The 14464-nt window shown below is 35.9% G+C and overlaps 2 protein-coding genes across 3 annotated transcripts in view; one reads left to right on the top strand and one right to left on the bottom strand.

The window, feature by feature from the left end:
* LOC145984288 (uncharacterized) overlaps positions 1 to 4134 on the bottom strand; it is a 36900-nt gene extending 32766 nt beyond the window's left edge. Inside the window, exon 1 of one of the 2 annotated variants that reach the window (XM_083117928.1) lies at positions 3926 to 4134. The gene's annotated coding sequence lies outside the window, so the exon portion shown is untranslated. Of the gene's footprint in view, positions 1 to 3921 lie in introns of both variants that reach the window. The other variant, XM_083117927.1, reaches the window with a different exon arrangement.
* A 1-nt stretch (position 4135) lies between these two features.
* Positions 4136 to 14464, top strand: part of Atg101 (autophagy-related protein 101) — a 40200-nt gene continuing 29871 nt past the window's right edge. Inside the window, exons 1-2 of the mRNA XM_083117929.1 lie at positions 4136 to 4336; positions 12671 to 12832. Coding sequence (XP_082974055.1) covers positions 4307 to 4336; positions 12671 to 12832 — 192 coding nt within the window. The 5' untranslated portion in view covers positions 4136 to 4306. The remainder of the gene's footprint in view (positions 4337 to 12670; positions 12833 to 14464) is intronic.

Below are 14464 nucleotides of genomic sequence, written 5' to 3' on the forward strand. Positions count from 1 at the left end.
TAGTAAAACAAATTGAAGAAAAAAAACTAAATGAAACAACCAAATTACAATTATATCTAATGAAAAAAATTCAGTGAGGAACTAGTACTAGTTTTTACAACCATTTTCCAGCTCCTTGCATCACTTAAACAAGTAAATAAAAAAGCTAACCCATTAATCCTGCCTTGGTCATGCATAGTCTCTCATTCCGCATGTGTGATTTTAACATCATAATTTATCAACGATTGTTTTCTCAAAATTCTCCCTCTGTCTAGCCAAGATTCTGACCTTCCTCTTTTACACCAAGATTTTGTTTACCGTGTTAGTAAGATATTCAAGCTGCTAGTGAGGGTTCATTGAAGCCCCTTGCTGTCTGAATCCATGCGTGGCTATAGGCTTACCTAGTTTTTACTGAAAATCCGATATGCTGTTCTGTGGCCGATTAACGAAGAGTAGGTACCTTTATATAATTTTATAGAATTTCAATTTTTATAGTTTTATAGAATGTCAACTGTTGAAAGAAAAGATCTAATCATAATAATTGAAGATTTGGCATTTTAGACCATTAATTTGGCACATTTTAAAAACCCGTGCTCAACCATCGACGTAACTTTTCTCGTGCAACCCACAAAGGGTTAAGGATCATATTTTCATGGAGAACCAAATTGTCATTTTCTGTGTGCAAAGGGGTTGGAAGTGTTGGTCAACCCCTTGCCATTCATTCTTGACATCTAGCTCCGAACTTGTTCCTTGTTTACAGAAAACGATACAAAATTATCCCTCCCCCCTTCTTTTTAAGCCAAAGGATGGGACTCTTCACAGGATGTGCATAACAATTTGGTCCTTGAAAGTAGGATTAAAACCTGATGTATATTTGTCATGTGTTGTGTTGGAAACTTTTGAATAAAAGAAATGGTGAACAATGTTGATATCAAACAATGAGCCTGAAAATTTTCATACCGAAACTAGACAGACAAAGTAATTTTTAACATTGTTGATATTTGCAGCTTTACACATTGTAGCTGCAAATAAATGTTTGCTGCTTTAAAACCCAACGTATAACATCAATAAACAGTATTATATTTACATCAGCTGACATCCATGACTGAGTGGATATCACAGTGTGGTACGATGCCAGGTGTTTAGAGTTCAAATCCCTGTCTGGGCATGACATTCCAAACGTGCCCTTTTTTTACGTGAAAATGGCATGTCCTGGATGTGACGTATGGTAAGTTAATCTCTCAATTTTTACTATGTTCACCTAACCTAACCTGCCTAACTGTGCATGTTTTGTGACTTGAAAGTATAATTTCAAAAACCCAATAATTCGTGGAACATAGCCATTTTCTTGCATAATAGAATTGTAAACACTGATATTTGAAAAAAAAAGAAGCGTTATCATTCGCAAAGCAAGTGATATGTTACCGTGACATGCATTCGGTAGCACTTAGAAAAATGGCTCATTTTTAGTAGAAAAAGTGTTGGTTTTCATGTAAAAAGCATAATGGCACCTTGAACTATGTTCCGCAATACACAATTGGTAAGTACGAAAAATGCGAAACACAAAATATCCGATTTTAATGAGTCTCCGATACATGAAACTGGTAATATGTTATTTTCTGAAGTATTGGGTAAAGGTAAAAAAAAAAGTGTAAGTGCTCCCCTGTGCATAGCACCACGCCATGAAGGCGTATAGGGGGTGTGGGGGTAACGCCCCACACTTTCTTGATCCGGTCATGAGTGGGGGTGATGTGATCAGCATCACGCCCCTGACCGCCTTTACCCCCCAGGGTTTCCCCCAGGTACCCATGTCATTCGACGCTGGGTGGGAGCCGGGGCCGCTTCCAACGTTAGAAAAGTTCCCGGATTTGAACCGGCCAGGGATCGAACCCGGGACCTTGAGCATGGTAGTCAGATGCGTTACCGACTGAGCCACCGCGGGTATGTGAAATATAAGTTAAAGTGTTCCGGAGAATGTATACAAAAAATTTCATATTCTCTGCAAGTTCTTGCCTTTTTCACATCATGACATGAAACAGAAACTGTTAAGCATGACCCTCTCAAAAACCAGCCATCATTTGGCTATATGTATTGTTGGTAATAAATACATAGATCCTTCAGAAATACTGTGTAAATATTCTTAGTGGCATGTACGTACAGTACTGATTAATGTGAAATTGCATGAACTTAAGAACTCATTAGGAAAAAAAATATTCATTTTCAGAAAGACTGAACCTAACTGCCTAACCTTGTAACCACTGCCCACAGAATAACATATATCAGGTAATGGAAATCATGTTAGGCTAAACAAACTAGCACAACTTAAAACATATGAAATATGAAGAGTTAACACCATAAGCATGTAGGTGCATAAGCTATCATAAGCACATAACAGGATGAAAAACAGTGGTATAAATTTACAATACCGGAATTATCTCAGATTGCTTTCAAATTCTGCATACTCACTAATTTTGGCCTCGTGATCACGAATCTGCAGTTAAAAATTGGCGGTCATGTCTAGAAATTGCAAAATTACGTGCAGATATTACCGCTATGATTGTTGATACACTAATATGGTAACCATGTTTGATGATGTGAACAAGTGAAGTTCCCCATTCGTTACACTGTCTGAGAAAATGGTGTCTTGCATAAGGTGGGAAAAATGTTTGCCCCACGAACCATTGATGGTAAGGTTATGTTGGGGAAGCATAGCTAAATTCAGGGTCATCATAAACATAGTTCTGAAACGCTAATAATTGCAAAAAATAGTTGTTTTCTTCATAAATCAAGGGTGTTTACTCCGTTCGCGGACCCACTTATTTCGGCTTATTTTGCAATTTCTAGATGTGACCGCCAAATTTTAAATGCAGATTCATGGTTACAAGGCCGGTATTGTAAATTCGCTCCAAAACAGTCATTAAAAAAAAAAAAAAAAATCAGGAAACCTGTTCATTGATTGATTTGCTTTATTTTACTTCACTTTTTGTGCCACTTTTGGTTAATCTGCAAAGATGAGTGATGAAATTGATGAATGGACACTCACAAAAATCCATGTGCAGGCTGGGATTTGAACCTGAGATCCCTGGCATAGTAGGGTGACATGCTAACCATTCTGCCACAGGGGCCGGCTTCAAAACCTGTTCAGTATGTGCTCATAGACATGTATAGAATTAGATTCATATACACAATGCCTGTATACCATGATGATATCGTAATTACATAATGGGCACTTGGGTCAATCAGTTAGTTTCGTTAGTAACATGCAGAATTTCTCTTGCATAAATCCTCCGAGTTAAGTAGTGAAACCACCAAAGGCTGAACTTCATTTAGCAGAAATAGTAGATTTTTCTATTCTATTCTGAAGGACAAAAGACAATCCAATATTATCAGTTCCTTACATAGAACTTTACAAGCCCCAGAAGATCTGTAGATTGGGGATAACACAACGTTTACAACTTTATTATTTTGACCTTCATAGAGGATGTTCACAATATCATTTTATTTTCCGGAGTTTTACGCTACTTCCTATAATAATTAATAATCTATTGCCATGGAATATCAGATACAGACATACCTCGTCAAGGTAAGAGATTTGTCTGCGTGTCATTTTTTTAAAATAATATATGCCATCCATTTTAAAAGCAAAAGATGCTCAAATTAAAATATAGCCAATATGAATATACCTGAGATTCTTTCAAAGAAATGTAAGATTCATTTCAATGCGCAAATATTTGCAACAGAAGTGTCCGTGGTTAGGGTAATGAACTCCAGAATATTGTCTTCAACTTACGAATGTCGCAACATGTTCACATATTCTATAACTAGATGTTTGTACAATCTACATAATACAAGCTCAACAATTTTCATATTTTTTTTTTAGAAATCCCTTAGAATAAATATTGACAATATTATATGCTAGTAGTGGTTCCTTGAAATATTTACCTACTGACTCAAAACTAGACGCATCCGAATTTCCAAAAAATGTAATTATGGGCTTCTTTGTACTTTGGTTTCACGTATTTATGTTTCTCAAACGTTTTCATTAGCATTAGAAAAGGATTAGGCACTACACATTAATCAGTGAGAAAGACAAATACTACGTTTGTGATTATGGCTTTGATTTTCATTTGTTCTGTTTTCGTAAATACGAAACAATTGAAGATCTAAGGGCTTCTCCCCATCCGATGTGAAACAAATATGGGGCGAAGTGCGGTTGTTCTCTCCTTTGTGGAGAAACAATCCTTGAAAATAATATAGTGTAACAACAATATTTAAAAAATTAGAGTCATGAATAACAAATGTACTACATTGGCGGGAGACATCGACAATGAACGCAAGATCTCAGGTATTTGAATTGGTAAGTAAACGTTATACTACCTTCGAAAACGACGTCACTAACATGCTTGGTTCGAAACAGAATTTTACCCCGTATTTCATACTCGAACATAATGTTTCTTGGTACAAAATATAATAAAAATACACCGCACGACATTTCTTGTGATCTTTTCATATAATGCTTTTGCATGTAGCGTAATAATCGATTATAATTTCAACATATTAATGAAAATGCACGATGTAACTAAACCCGTTTTAAGTTACCTTTAATTAACCCTGCTTTTAATTACTTTCAATTAATGAGCACCATTTACTATGGGCTTATCGCTAAAAATGCCTCAAATTTACAATCCTGTACAATTTTGTTCCTAAATAACAAGCAGAAATAAACCTGTAGATGAATATGTATTCCACAAAATGCTACATTATGAGCATTTTAACTGCCTTGTTATATTTTAAATTACTTTTGGGGATGGTTTCTTTCTTAGAGGATTTTTAAAGATAATAATCATATCAGGGATTTCTACCTTTAAAGCACATACAAATCATATGGAAAATAATATAAATTGGAAATAAAATAATATCCAAAACGAAGTTTGGAAACTGTTCCGATTGTTGTATGATTTTTCAAATTCTCCTAGCAGAAAGACTAATTATCGCAGAAGTTTGGCAATCATTGTCGCATGAAATTTGAACCTTCCTTAAAGTAATGAGCACTGTTTAGGTTGCGAAAAAAAATATTTGTTGAAAAAAACAACTTAAAAAAAAATTATGCAAGTATGAACGCTCGCCTAATCTAACCAGAAAAAGTAAGTAGCATTATTGTTAAAATGCTAAGCAAACTAGACCTGACCCACCTAACCTAAGTACGAAAGCATATATGGTAGAAATCATTAGGGATATTATTTTAATGCTAAGGGAACTAAATCTGACCTGCCTAATCTAACTACGGTAACACTTTACTATACCTGAGACAGATTTCTTCAAATTTACAGGAGAAAGTACTTACGCAAATCATTTTCTGTAGCGTTGGTGATGTTTGGGAATGTAATTTTGATTCATTTTAATGCAAATGCATGTGGTTTTGTACGAAAATCTATTTCCGACGTGCTATTGCAGCTGCCGCCATTTGCTTCCTGCATGAGAGCACAATACACTCTCGTATTGTCCGTATATGCTAAATTGAACGAAAGGAGTGCTAATGGAACCAAACCTAACAGGCCTAACCTAACCTAGTAGGCATACCTTGTCCCCGTGATGGTTCATGGGGCTATCGTCAATGGTTTTTCTGGCTCAAGGAACGATCAACGGTAAGCTATCGCCATGTTGTGTGTGGAAATAAACAAGAACAGTAAGTACTCGTAAATGTAAGAAATATACATTACTTTCCTAACAAATTCAATTATTTCACCTAAATAAGTGTTCCGGAATGCAGAATAGTACATTGGCAATGTAAAAAAGTGCGAAAGAAATGATTCCCAGGTGTCTCAGGTATAGTAAAGTAGTACCCTAACTACGAAAGCATTTATTAAACAACTTCAAACATTTTTGCGGAAACACCGCATGGTAAACGGATTCCGTGAACCAATATGGAAAACACCTTCATACCTCACACATGTGACCTAGGTAGGAGAGACAGTTCATAAATCAAGACGATAGTAAACGAATGGTTGTTGGTAAGTACAGAATTATATACAAGTATATGGAAGTGAGAAATCCATGCCAAGGAAACGTAGTAAGCAATTGCTAAAAGTCCTCAGTATGTGTTGAAAAACGTAAATCGATATCGAACCATGTAAAAAATGCTTACATATCATGAAAAAATTGCAATAGAACAAATGGAAATTGGACCCGAAACTTAGCAGTGTGAACAACATTTCGGCCCAAGTTCCTTTTGTTTTATTTCGATTTCATCATGCTACAAATGCAATTTTTACAGGGTTCGGTTTTGATTTACGACTGTTAACACATACTGCAGAGATTTAGCGATTACTCAAGATTTTGTTGAATATAGTCTTTCATGATTAGGTTAGGCAGGTCAGGTTTGGTTCTCTTAGCATCAAAATAAAGTCCCTAAATGCATTTGGTATCAGTTCGTTATATCGGAGACACTTTAAAATCGGATATTTTGTGTTTCGTATGGTTCGTACTTACCAATTGTGTATTGTGGAACATATTTGAAGGTGCCATTAAGGTTTTCACATGATTAGAAACATTTTTTACACTAAAATAAGCCATTTCTCGAAGTGTTACAGAACTCACATCATGGTGTGAGCCCCACAAACCATTCACGGATAGCCCCACGGACCATTCACAGAAGGTTAGGTTCAGTTAGGTTAGGCAAACAGTTAAAAAATGGCATGGTTACATTTTCGCTTAAATCGAAGCAACGGGAATTGATTTCCAGCTGAAATAGATTGAAAGATGAAAGAAAATACCTCGAAGAACTTTGACAATGCTACAGAAACTGATTTCCGTAAGTAGTTTCTCCTGTAAATTTGAAGAAAAGTGTCTCCGATAAAACTAACTGTTATCATGCATTCTACTTAGGTTCCGATTTACTTCTACATTCATTCCCGCAAGTCTACGATACTTATTATTGCTTGTCAACGAAGAATACCTTGTCCATGGGAAGCATGCCTGCATGTGTAATGTGATTTTTAAGTTGTTTTTTTTCAACATAAATAACTTTTTCGAATCCGAACGGAGCTCATTACTTTAAGGAAGGTTCAAATTTTGTGTGACAATGATTGCCAAAATTCTTGGATAATTAGTCTTTTCTTCTAGGAGAATTTGAGAAAAAAATCATAAAACAATCGGAACCGTTACTGTTTTCTTCTTCAATTTCCTTCTTCTTCTTTGGTGGTACTTTCCCCTTTGTTGGTCTCCATTTCCTTAATGAATTGTTGTTTTAAGTCGACTTTATGCACAGATAGGCTAATCTGGACAGGACCTACAGTTTAAAGTGGGATCTGAATCACTGTGCAATGTGCCTCCACCAGGTATCTAACCCAGGATGCCTTGATTAGAAGGTGATGACATTATCACTATGCCATCAAGGAGGCACTTTTAACCATACGAATTGCAAATAAACCTGGGTCTGGCTTGAAATTGCCATCAGACTCTCCTTTATCTGTAGGTACAAAGTCTGGATCTTCATTAGAGTTGTCGATGTTAGATTCAATATCCCCCTTTCCGCATACATTAGCATACAATGCTTCAAGTAATTGAATATTTTTTTCTTGTCTGGTTCTCAGCCCAAGTTCTTTTTTTTTTTTTTTTTTTTTTCAATTTCATCATGCTACGTATGCATTTTTTACATGGTTTGATTTCGATTTATGTCTGTTAACACATACTGTGGAGTTTTAGCGATTATTTACTTCATGTTTCATTGACAGTGGTTTTTCACTTCCATATACATATATATAATTCTGTACTTACCAACAGCCATTTGTTTATTATCGTCTTAATTATGAACTGCCCTTCCTACCTAGGTCACAGGTGTGAGGTATGAAGGTGTTTCCAGTGTTGGTTCACAGAATCTGTTCATTTACCGTGTGCTGTTCAGGTGTGTAATTTTTATTTGCCTCCAAAATGTTTGAAATTTTTTTCAATAAATGCTTTGCTTTCATAGTTAGGTTAGCAGGTCAGGTTTAGTTCTCTTAGCATTAAAATATTATCCCTAAATACTTTCTGCTACTGATCATGGCCAAAATATTTGGTGATTCTGTTCAGTAAATGATGTCATAGTTTGATTAGGTGGGTCATGTTTGGTTCTCTTATCATTAAAATCCCTTCAAGCCTCCTGCGAACATTCAGGAAGAGGGAATAATGGTAGTACTCTGTGGAATGTGCCATGCATGCGAAACTGTGAGTTTTGCGCAAGGTACCTCTAACATCTTATTTTTGCTCATAAATTGGATTTTTTAGGAATGAAAGCTGTGCTGATTAGTTTCAGGAAGGTTCCAAATTACTTCTACATTCATTCCCACTAGTCTATGATACTTACTGTTACTTCTATCAATGGAGAATGCCTTGTTCATGGGAAGTGCACATGCTTCCATAAGGTAATTTTTCCCTTCCCAACATAAGTATTTTTTTTAAAAATCCAAACAGTGCTCATTACTTTGAGGAAGGTTCAAATTTTGTGTGACAATCATTGCAAAAATTCTACGATAATTAGTATTTCTGATAAGAGAATTTGGAAAATTCATTAAACAATCAAAACTGATACCTGGTGCTCTTCCATCATATTCTGGAAGACAAAATATATACATATATTGTGCACCTTATCTATATATATTTATTTTGGTACTTGTTTACTATTCTTCGGACACATTTATTTATTGCCAAAATTCTACGATAATTAGTCTTTCTGCTGGAGAATTTGAAAGAAAATCATCAAACAATTGGAACCGTTACCTTGAAGTTTCAAAAAATGCAAATTATCATTGAAGAAATGAAGTAAAAAGTACCTTATGCAAGCTTCCGTGCTTCCCATAGACACATTTTTCGTTCATAGAAGGAAGATAAAATACTGCAGAGTAGTGGAAATGATTGTGATAGTAAATTTGAATATTTCTGATAGTAACTAGCAGCGTTTGCAGTTCCAAAAAAGTCCTATTTATTGGCAAAATAAGATGTAAAAGGTACCTTACACCAACATCTTTGCTTCTCATTGACAAAACATTCTACATGCTACTACCGACACATGGCTCGGAGGGGTGTCGTGATTGAGACCAACACCAACATGATGAGATGTCGAAAGCATTTAGGGAAATTATTAAAATGCTAAAAGCTCTAAACCTGGCCTGCCTAACCTAATCACAAAAGCATTTAGAGATGTTATTTTAATGCTAAGAGCCCTAAACCTGATTTACCTAACTTAAGTACAAAATCCCTTCGAACCCCACACATGTGAATTAGATGGTAGCAGCAGTCCGTAACCAAGATGACAGTAAACAAATGGCTGGTTGCAAGAACCATGTACGAGTATACAGAAGTGAGAAACCATTCTCAAGCAAACACGCAGTAAGCAATCACTAAAACTCCAATGTATGTGTTAACAGACAATACTAGAAATTGAACCATTAAAAAAATGTCTGCATACCATGATGAAATCAGAATTAAACAATCGGAAATTGGGCCACATATTGTTTCACCACATTTTCATGCATTTATTTCTCTGTAATGCACAATAAATATTTTTCTGAATTTTAAATGCAACCTGTGCCATATAATTCACAGCATTACTATGGCTTAGCAAATTCCCATACTCACCACTATGAATGGTTGAACATGATAACAATTAAGTTTTGTTCACACAACATACATTTACTGTAGTTTTGTTTTAAAATATGCAAAGAATTACTCTGGAATGGTGAAATGGCTATGCAAAGCTTTTAATTTTTTTTCACATGGTACTGGTGCAAGAAAATTTAAAATTTTGCTTAATTTTCAGGATGATAAGTAAAGTAAAGTGTTCCCCTGTGCTTTTCACCATGCCATGAAGCTTGCATATAGGGGGTGGGGTGGAGTTAGGGCCCCACACTTTCTTGATCATGGCCGAAGGTGGTGGTGATGTGATCAGCACCATGCCTCTGGCTGCCTTTCCCCCAGAGTTTTCTTTAGATACCCACTTTATACAACACTGGGTCATCACCGGAGCTGGTTTAACATGTGGAAAAAATCCCGGTTGTGCCCCCGCCAGGAATCGAAGCCAGGTCTCTCGCTTGGTAGCCAGGCACCTTAATGACAGGATGATAAGACTCTATAAGATGAAAATTCTGCATGAACACACTGAATTCACCACTGTGTGTAGTATGAATATTGATCTTATTACTTGACCATTCCATGTAAAGTTAGTGGACCAGCTATGGTTGCTCAACTACTTTCAAGAGTTCTTTTCTAACTGCTACCTTAATAATCAAAAGTTCTTTTCTAATTGCTACCTTAATATATTAGTAGTCCAAGAAAGCCTACATAGATTTGTAATAATTTCTGTTTATTATTCTAGCTGTTTGTGTTTCAGCACACATATCAATTTTTGCTATTTCTGAGACCACATCACCTGCAGTATGGCAGAGAATGTGTAAGGCCCGACTTTCACACACCGTGTGCGTTCATGGAATTGTTTGCATACTTAGTGTGAATAAAAAAAGGTTTTTAATTATTTTTTGAGACATCTATGTGGGCTGGGGCATAAGTCATGGCAAGTATTTTTTTTTTCGCGAGAATGCGGGACCAGCACAGAAATCTGAAATATGCAAAAGGAAGGGGGAGTGTGTAATATTGTGGAATGTATGAACAATGCAGATCATGTGAATCAGGTATAGGATAGAGAAGCAAGCAAAAATTACCTCTGCCCTCTGTACAATAACCATTCATCACACTGCCATCTAGTGACGTGTCCACATACTATGGGTGTTACATTCTCCGGGATATATGATTATATTGTGGTACCCCCATTTAACTTTGAAAAAAAATATAGTTTCCATGACTTAGGCTACAGCCCTCATAGTAATTCGATATTAATATATTTCATACTTAATGCAGAAACATTCCCTCCACCCAAAAGAAAGAGAAAATTAGTAGTAAGGCAGAGGGAAGCAGGAATGTTTTGCAGGTGGTTTCACTTGCATTCAACATGGCCAAAAATACTCTACAAGAAATGCGTAATTTGGCTGAAGGAGCATTTTATTTTTACTCCACTCCAGGAGTCTGCAAAGAAAATGAACGAAAACAAGTCTTCTGTAGAAGAAGTGACTCCAGAGGGCTTGACTAATGAATATGTGAGAGGGAAAGGGATTGCATGGAGGCAGAAACATGACTGCAGCTACCAGACATTTGCAGCAGCATGCACTGCTTTGCTCCATTCATTCACTTTCTCCCCATCTCTACTGTTATGTGCTGCATTGCTGAAAATATTTATCAAGAGACATGTAATAAAATACATTGTGGGTTCAAGCAAAATAAAAGATAAAGCCATGTTGAGAATAAACATGCCAGAATGTTTCTTTTTAAATTCTAGCCCATTGTAATGTGTCACATGGCCACGTTATCTTTAAAAAAATTGACTCCAAGATGGCCACCATGTTGGTAACATACCATAACATGTTTCCTCCCTTTCGTATATCATGTATATGCAGATTCATGTTTCTCTATTCACATGCATGAGAAAGCTATTTGAGCAAGAAAGTTATGTCTGTGATTGCTGTAATAAAGCTTGTGATCATTTTACTTCTGCCACAAAGCAAAATTTGTGCTGCATGTGTGAACTTCCCATCAACTGTAAAGCATAATTTGTTTTAAGTCCATTTTATGCTCCAATAGGGTAGTTGGGACCAGACCTACCATGTAAAGTGGAATCCTAATCACTGTTCAATATACCTCCACCAGAAATCAAACCCAGGACCCCTTGATGAAACAAAGATCACACTGAATTAGTGTTTTTTACTTAATGTATTCAGTAGCAAAATAATCAATTTCACTTAGTTCAGAAGGTCACATATTTTTGTGGGAATCATTAACTGTTTTGGAATATGTCCAGCTTTGTGCAAAACCTGGTCTGCAAAAGTTTGGGTGATAATTAGCATGTATGAATGGGGTTGGTTGACAATTATGAAAGTCTTAACATTGAAGAAGTGTGCATATAGTGTAACCCCGATTTTACATTCATTTTCCCACATTATACATTCAATCTTGATTATCCCAACACAGTAAAATCTTAATAAATTTACTCGATTTTACATTTTCTGTATTTGAAGTTTTTACAACTTGGTCCACTGAAAAACGTAAAATTGAGGTTTCACTGTATCTTATATTTAAAAAATGTTTGTGGGGCGTGATATGTATTACTCCATTCTAATATTTATTATGTCCTTTATATTAAATGAGTGAGCCACGGTACCTCAGTCATTAGGGTGCCTGACTACCATGTGAGAGACCCGGATTCGATCCCTGGTGGAGGAGAACCAGGATTTTTTCCACCTGTTCAAGTGGCTCCGGCGCCCACCCAGCATCATATAAAGTGGGTACCTGGTGGAAACTCTGGGGGGTAAAGGTGGCCAGGGGCATGGTGCTGATCACATCACCCCCACCTTCGGCCGTGATCAAGAAAGTGTGGGGCCCTAACTCCACACCCCCTATACGCCTTCATGGCGTGGTGCATAGCACAGTTGAGCGCTTAACTTTACTTACTTTATATCAAATTATTATTAAGACAAACTTGGTAATTTGAAAACTGTACAGTTCATTACAGTTTTCATGGTATGTTATGGATATCCATTATGCATAAACTACTTACAATGTCTAGTAAGAAGTTTGCAACCATTAATAATATTTATTTTCTTTTCAGTCATTGGAAGGAAGGCAGGTTGATGAAGCCGTTGCTAGCATATTCCACACTGTCCTATTCCATCGATCCTTAGGAAAATTCAGATACAAGCAGGAGGGTAGTTACTCAGTAGGGACTGTTGGATATGAAGATGTTGACTGTGATTTTATTGACTTTACTTACGTAAGTATGAGTACTTATTCTTTTTACATACATTTTTAAGCGAGTGTAAGTTAAATAATTTCAACTGTGCAATATTTGTTCATATTCATAATACTTCCGATTTTTTCTTGTTTTCTTAATCCATTTGGAGGAAAGCAAATACTGTACTAACTTGATCCACAAATCTGATTATTGATGGTTCTATTCAGTTTGGTGGCCATTGTCACCATTCACACAGGAACCTATTAGCCCCAGTCTGCGAGCCAGACAACTTTGAGTCATCTTACAAATCTTGCACGTTTACCATCTGGAAGTTAACATCCCATCTTGAAGAGTAAGAGCATCTGGGAATTCAGACTGCTTAGTCATCTTGCAGCCAGAGCAAGTTGAGGAAAACTTGTCTTGTTTCGTCTGCACAAGATCTTGCAAGATTTATGCTGTTTGGGATAAAGTTTTGTGGGGGTGAATACAGTTATATGTGGCACAGTCTGACAACATTCTTTGTATTCAAGATACATAAATCATACTTTGAAAATGTTTAAATGTTGGTTTGATGTGGAAAAAGAGAGGAGTTAATTGCTTTACAATGACCAACCTAATATTATTTTTTACAACCTAACGTTGTAACGCGTTTCTCTAAATTCACAGTAAATATTTTGAACTCTGAATATTATTAGACTGAATATGAAAGTGAACTCAAAATTGTTTTTAATTACTTAAACTTAATTAAGCATATTGCAACAGTTCTTTAATTCAAAGACATTTATTGCAATTATATTTTGTTATTTAGTTTTGTGCATAATCTGAAAAGAATGAAGAAAACTTCTGTTGTGTTACTCTATTCAATGTTGATGTTATTTTGTTTGTTATTCGTTACTATAGTGATTGTAGAAATTGGTTAATGTACTAATTTTGTTAAGAAACATTTGAAAAGTTATTTTTATTTAAAATATTGCAACAAACTGCTCCACACTGGGGACAGTTGCAATATGACCGAAAAGGATATACCATATTTATCACCTATCTGAGAATAGTAGCTAATTTTTAAATTTTTTCCTAAATATATTTGTTCTCCATAGTTTTTCAATTTACAGCTTGTATATTATTTGTTGCATTGACTTCCATCTGTAGACAGCATGCAACTTGTTTTATCATTCAGCAATTCAGCTAAGACAATCTTAAGCCGGAATGGTATTGTGACGTGTTTCCTTTCAGATATATCTTGCAGTTGTCTGGCTCGCCAAACGCAGCTATTGCTTTGCTTCACTGCTGCTACTGCTTTTATCATCCGCAGTGACTTCGAAGCATATATTGTCCAGAACATCATCATCCATAATGGATGTAAAGAGTTGCAGAGGACCAAACTGTGACTCTGATCACATACATAAGCTGATAATAGCAATCATCTTTGTTTTTTACCTTATCCGTATTCCATCTTCATCTTTTCATACTGTTTTATATACAGGTTAAATAGTTTCTCTGAAATTTTTTACTCTGTGTTTGGTAAATTGTGTATTGTAGACCCTGATATTGACTTTTTAAAGTGCCAAATCCTTTCTGTTCTTTCCTAAGAGGACCAAAATTTTATCAATTACGAAGTGGAAAATGCCTCTGTGGCCCTTTTATTTGACCAGTCATTGCTTTGACACTTTC

The sequence above is a fragment of the Lepisma saccharinum genome, chromosome 2, assembly GCF_977018435.1.
Source record: "Lepisma saccharinum chromosome 2, izLepSacc3.1, whole genome shotgun sequence".
NCBI lineage: Eukaryota > Metazoa > Arthropoda > Insecta > Zygentoma > Lepismatidae > Lepisma > Lepisma saccharinum.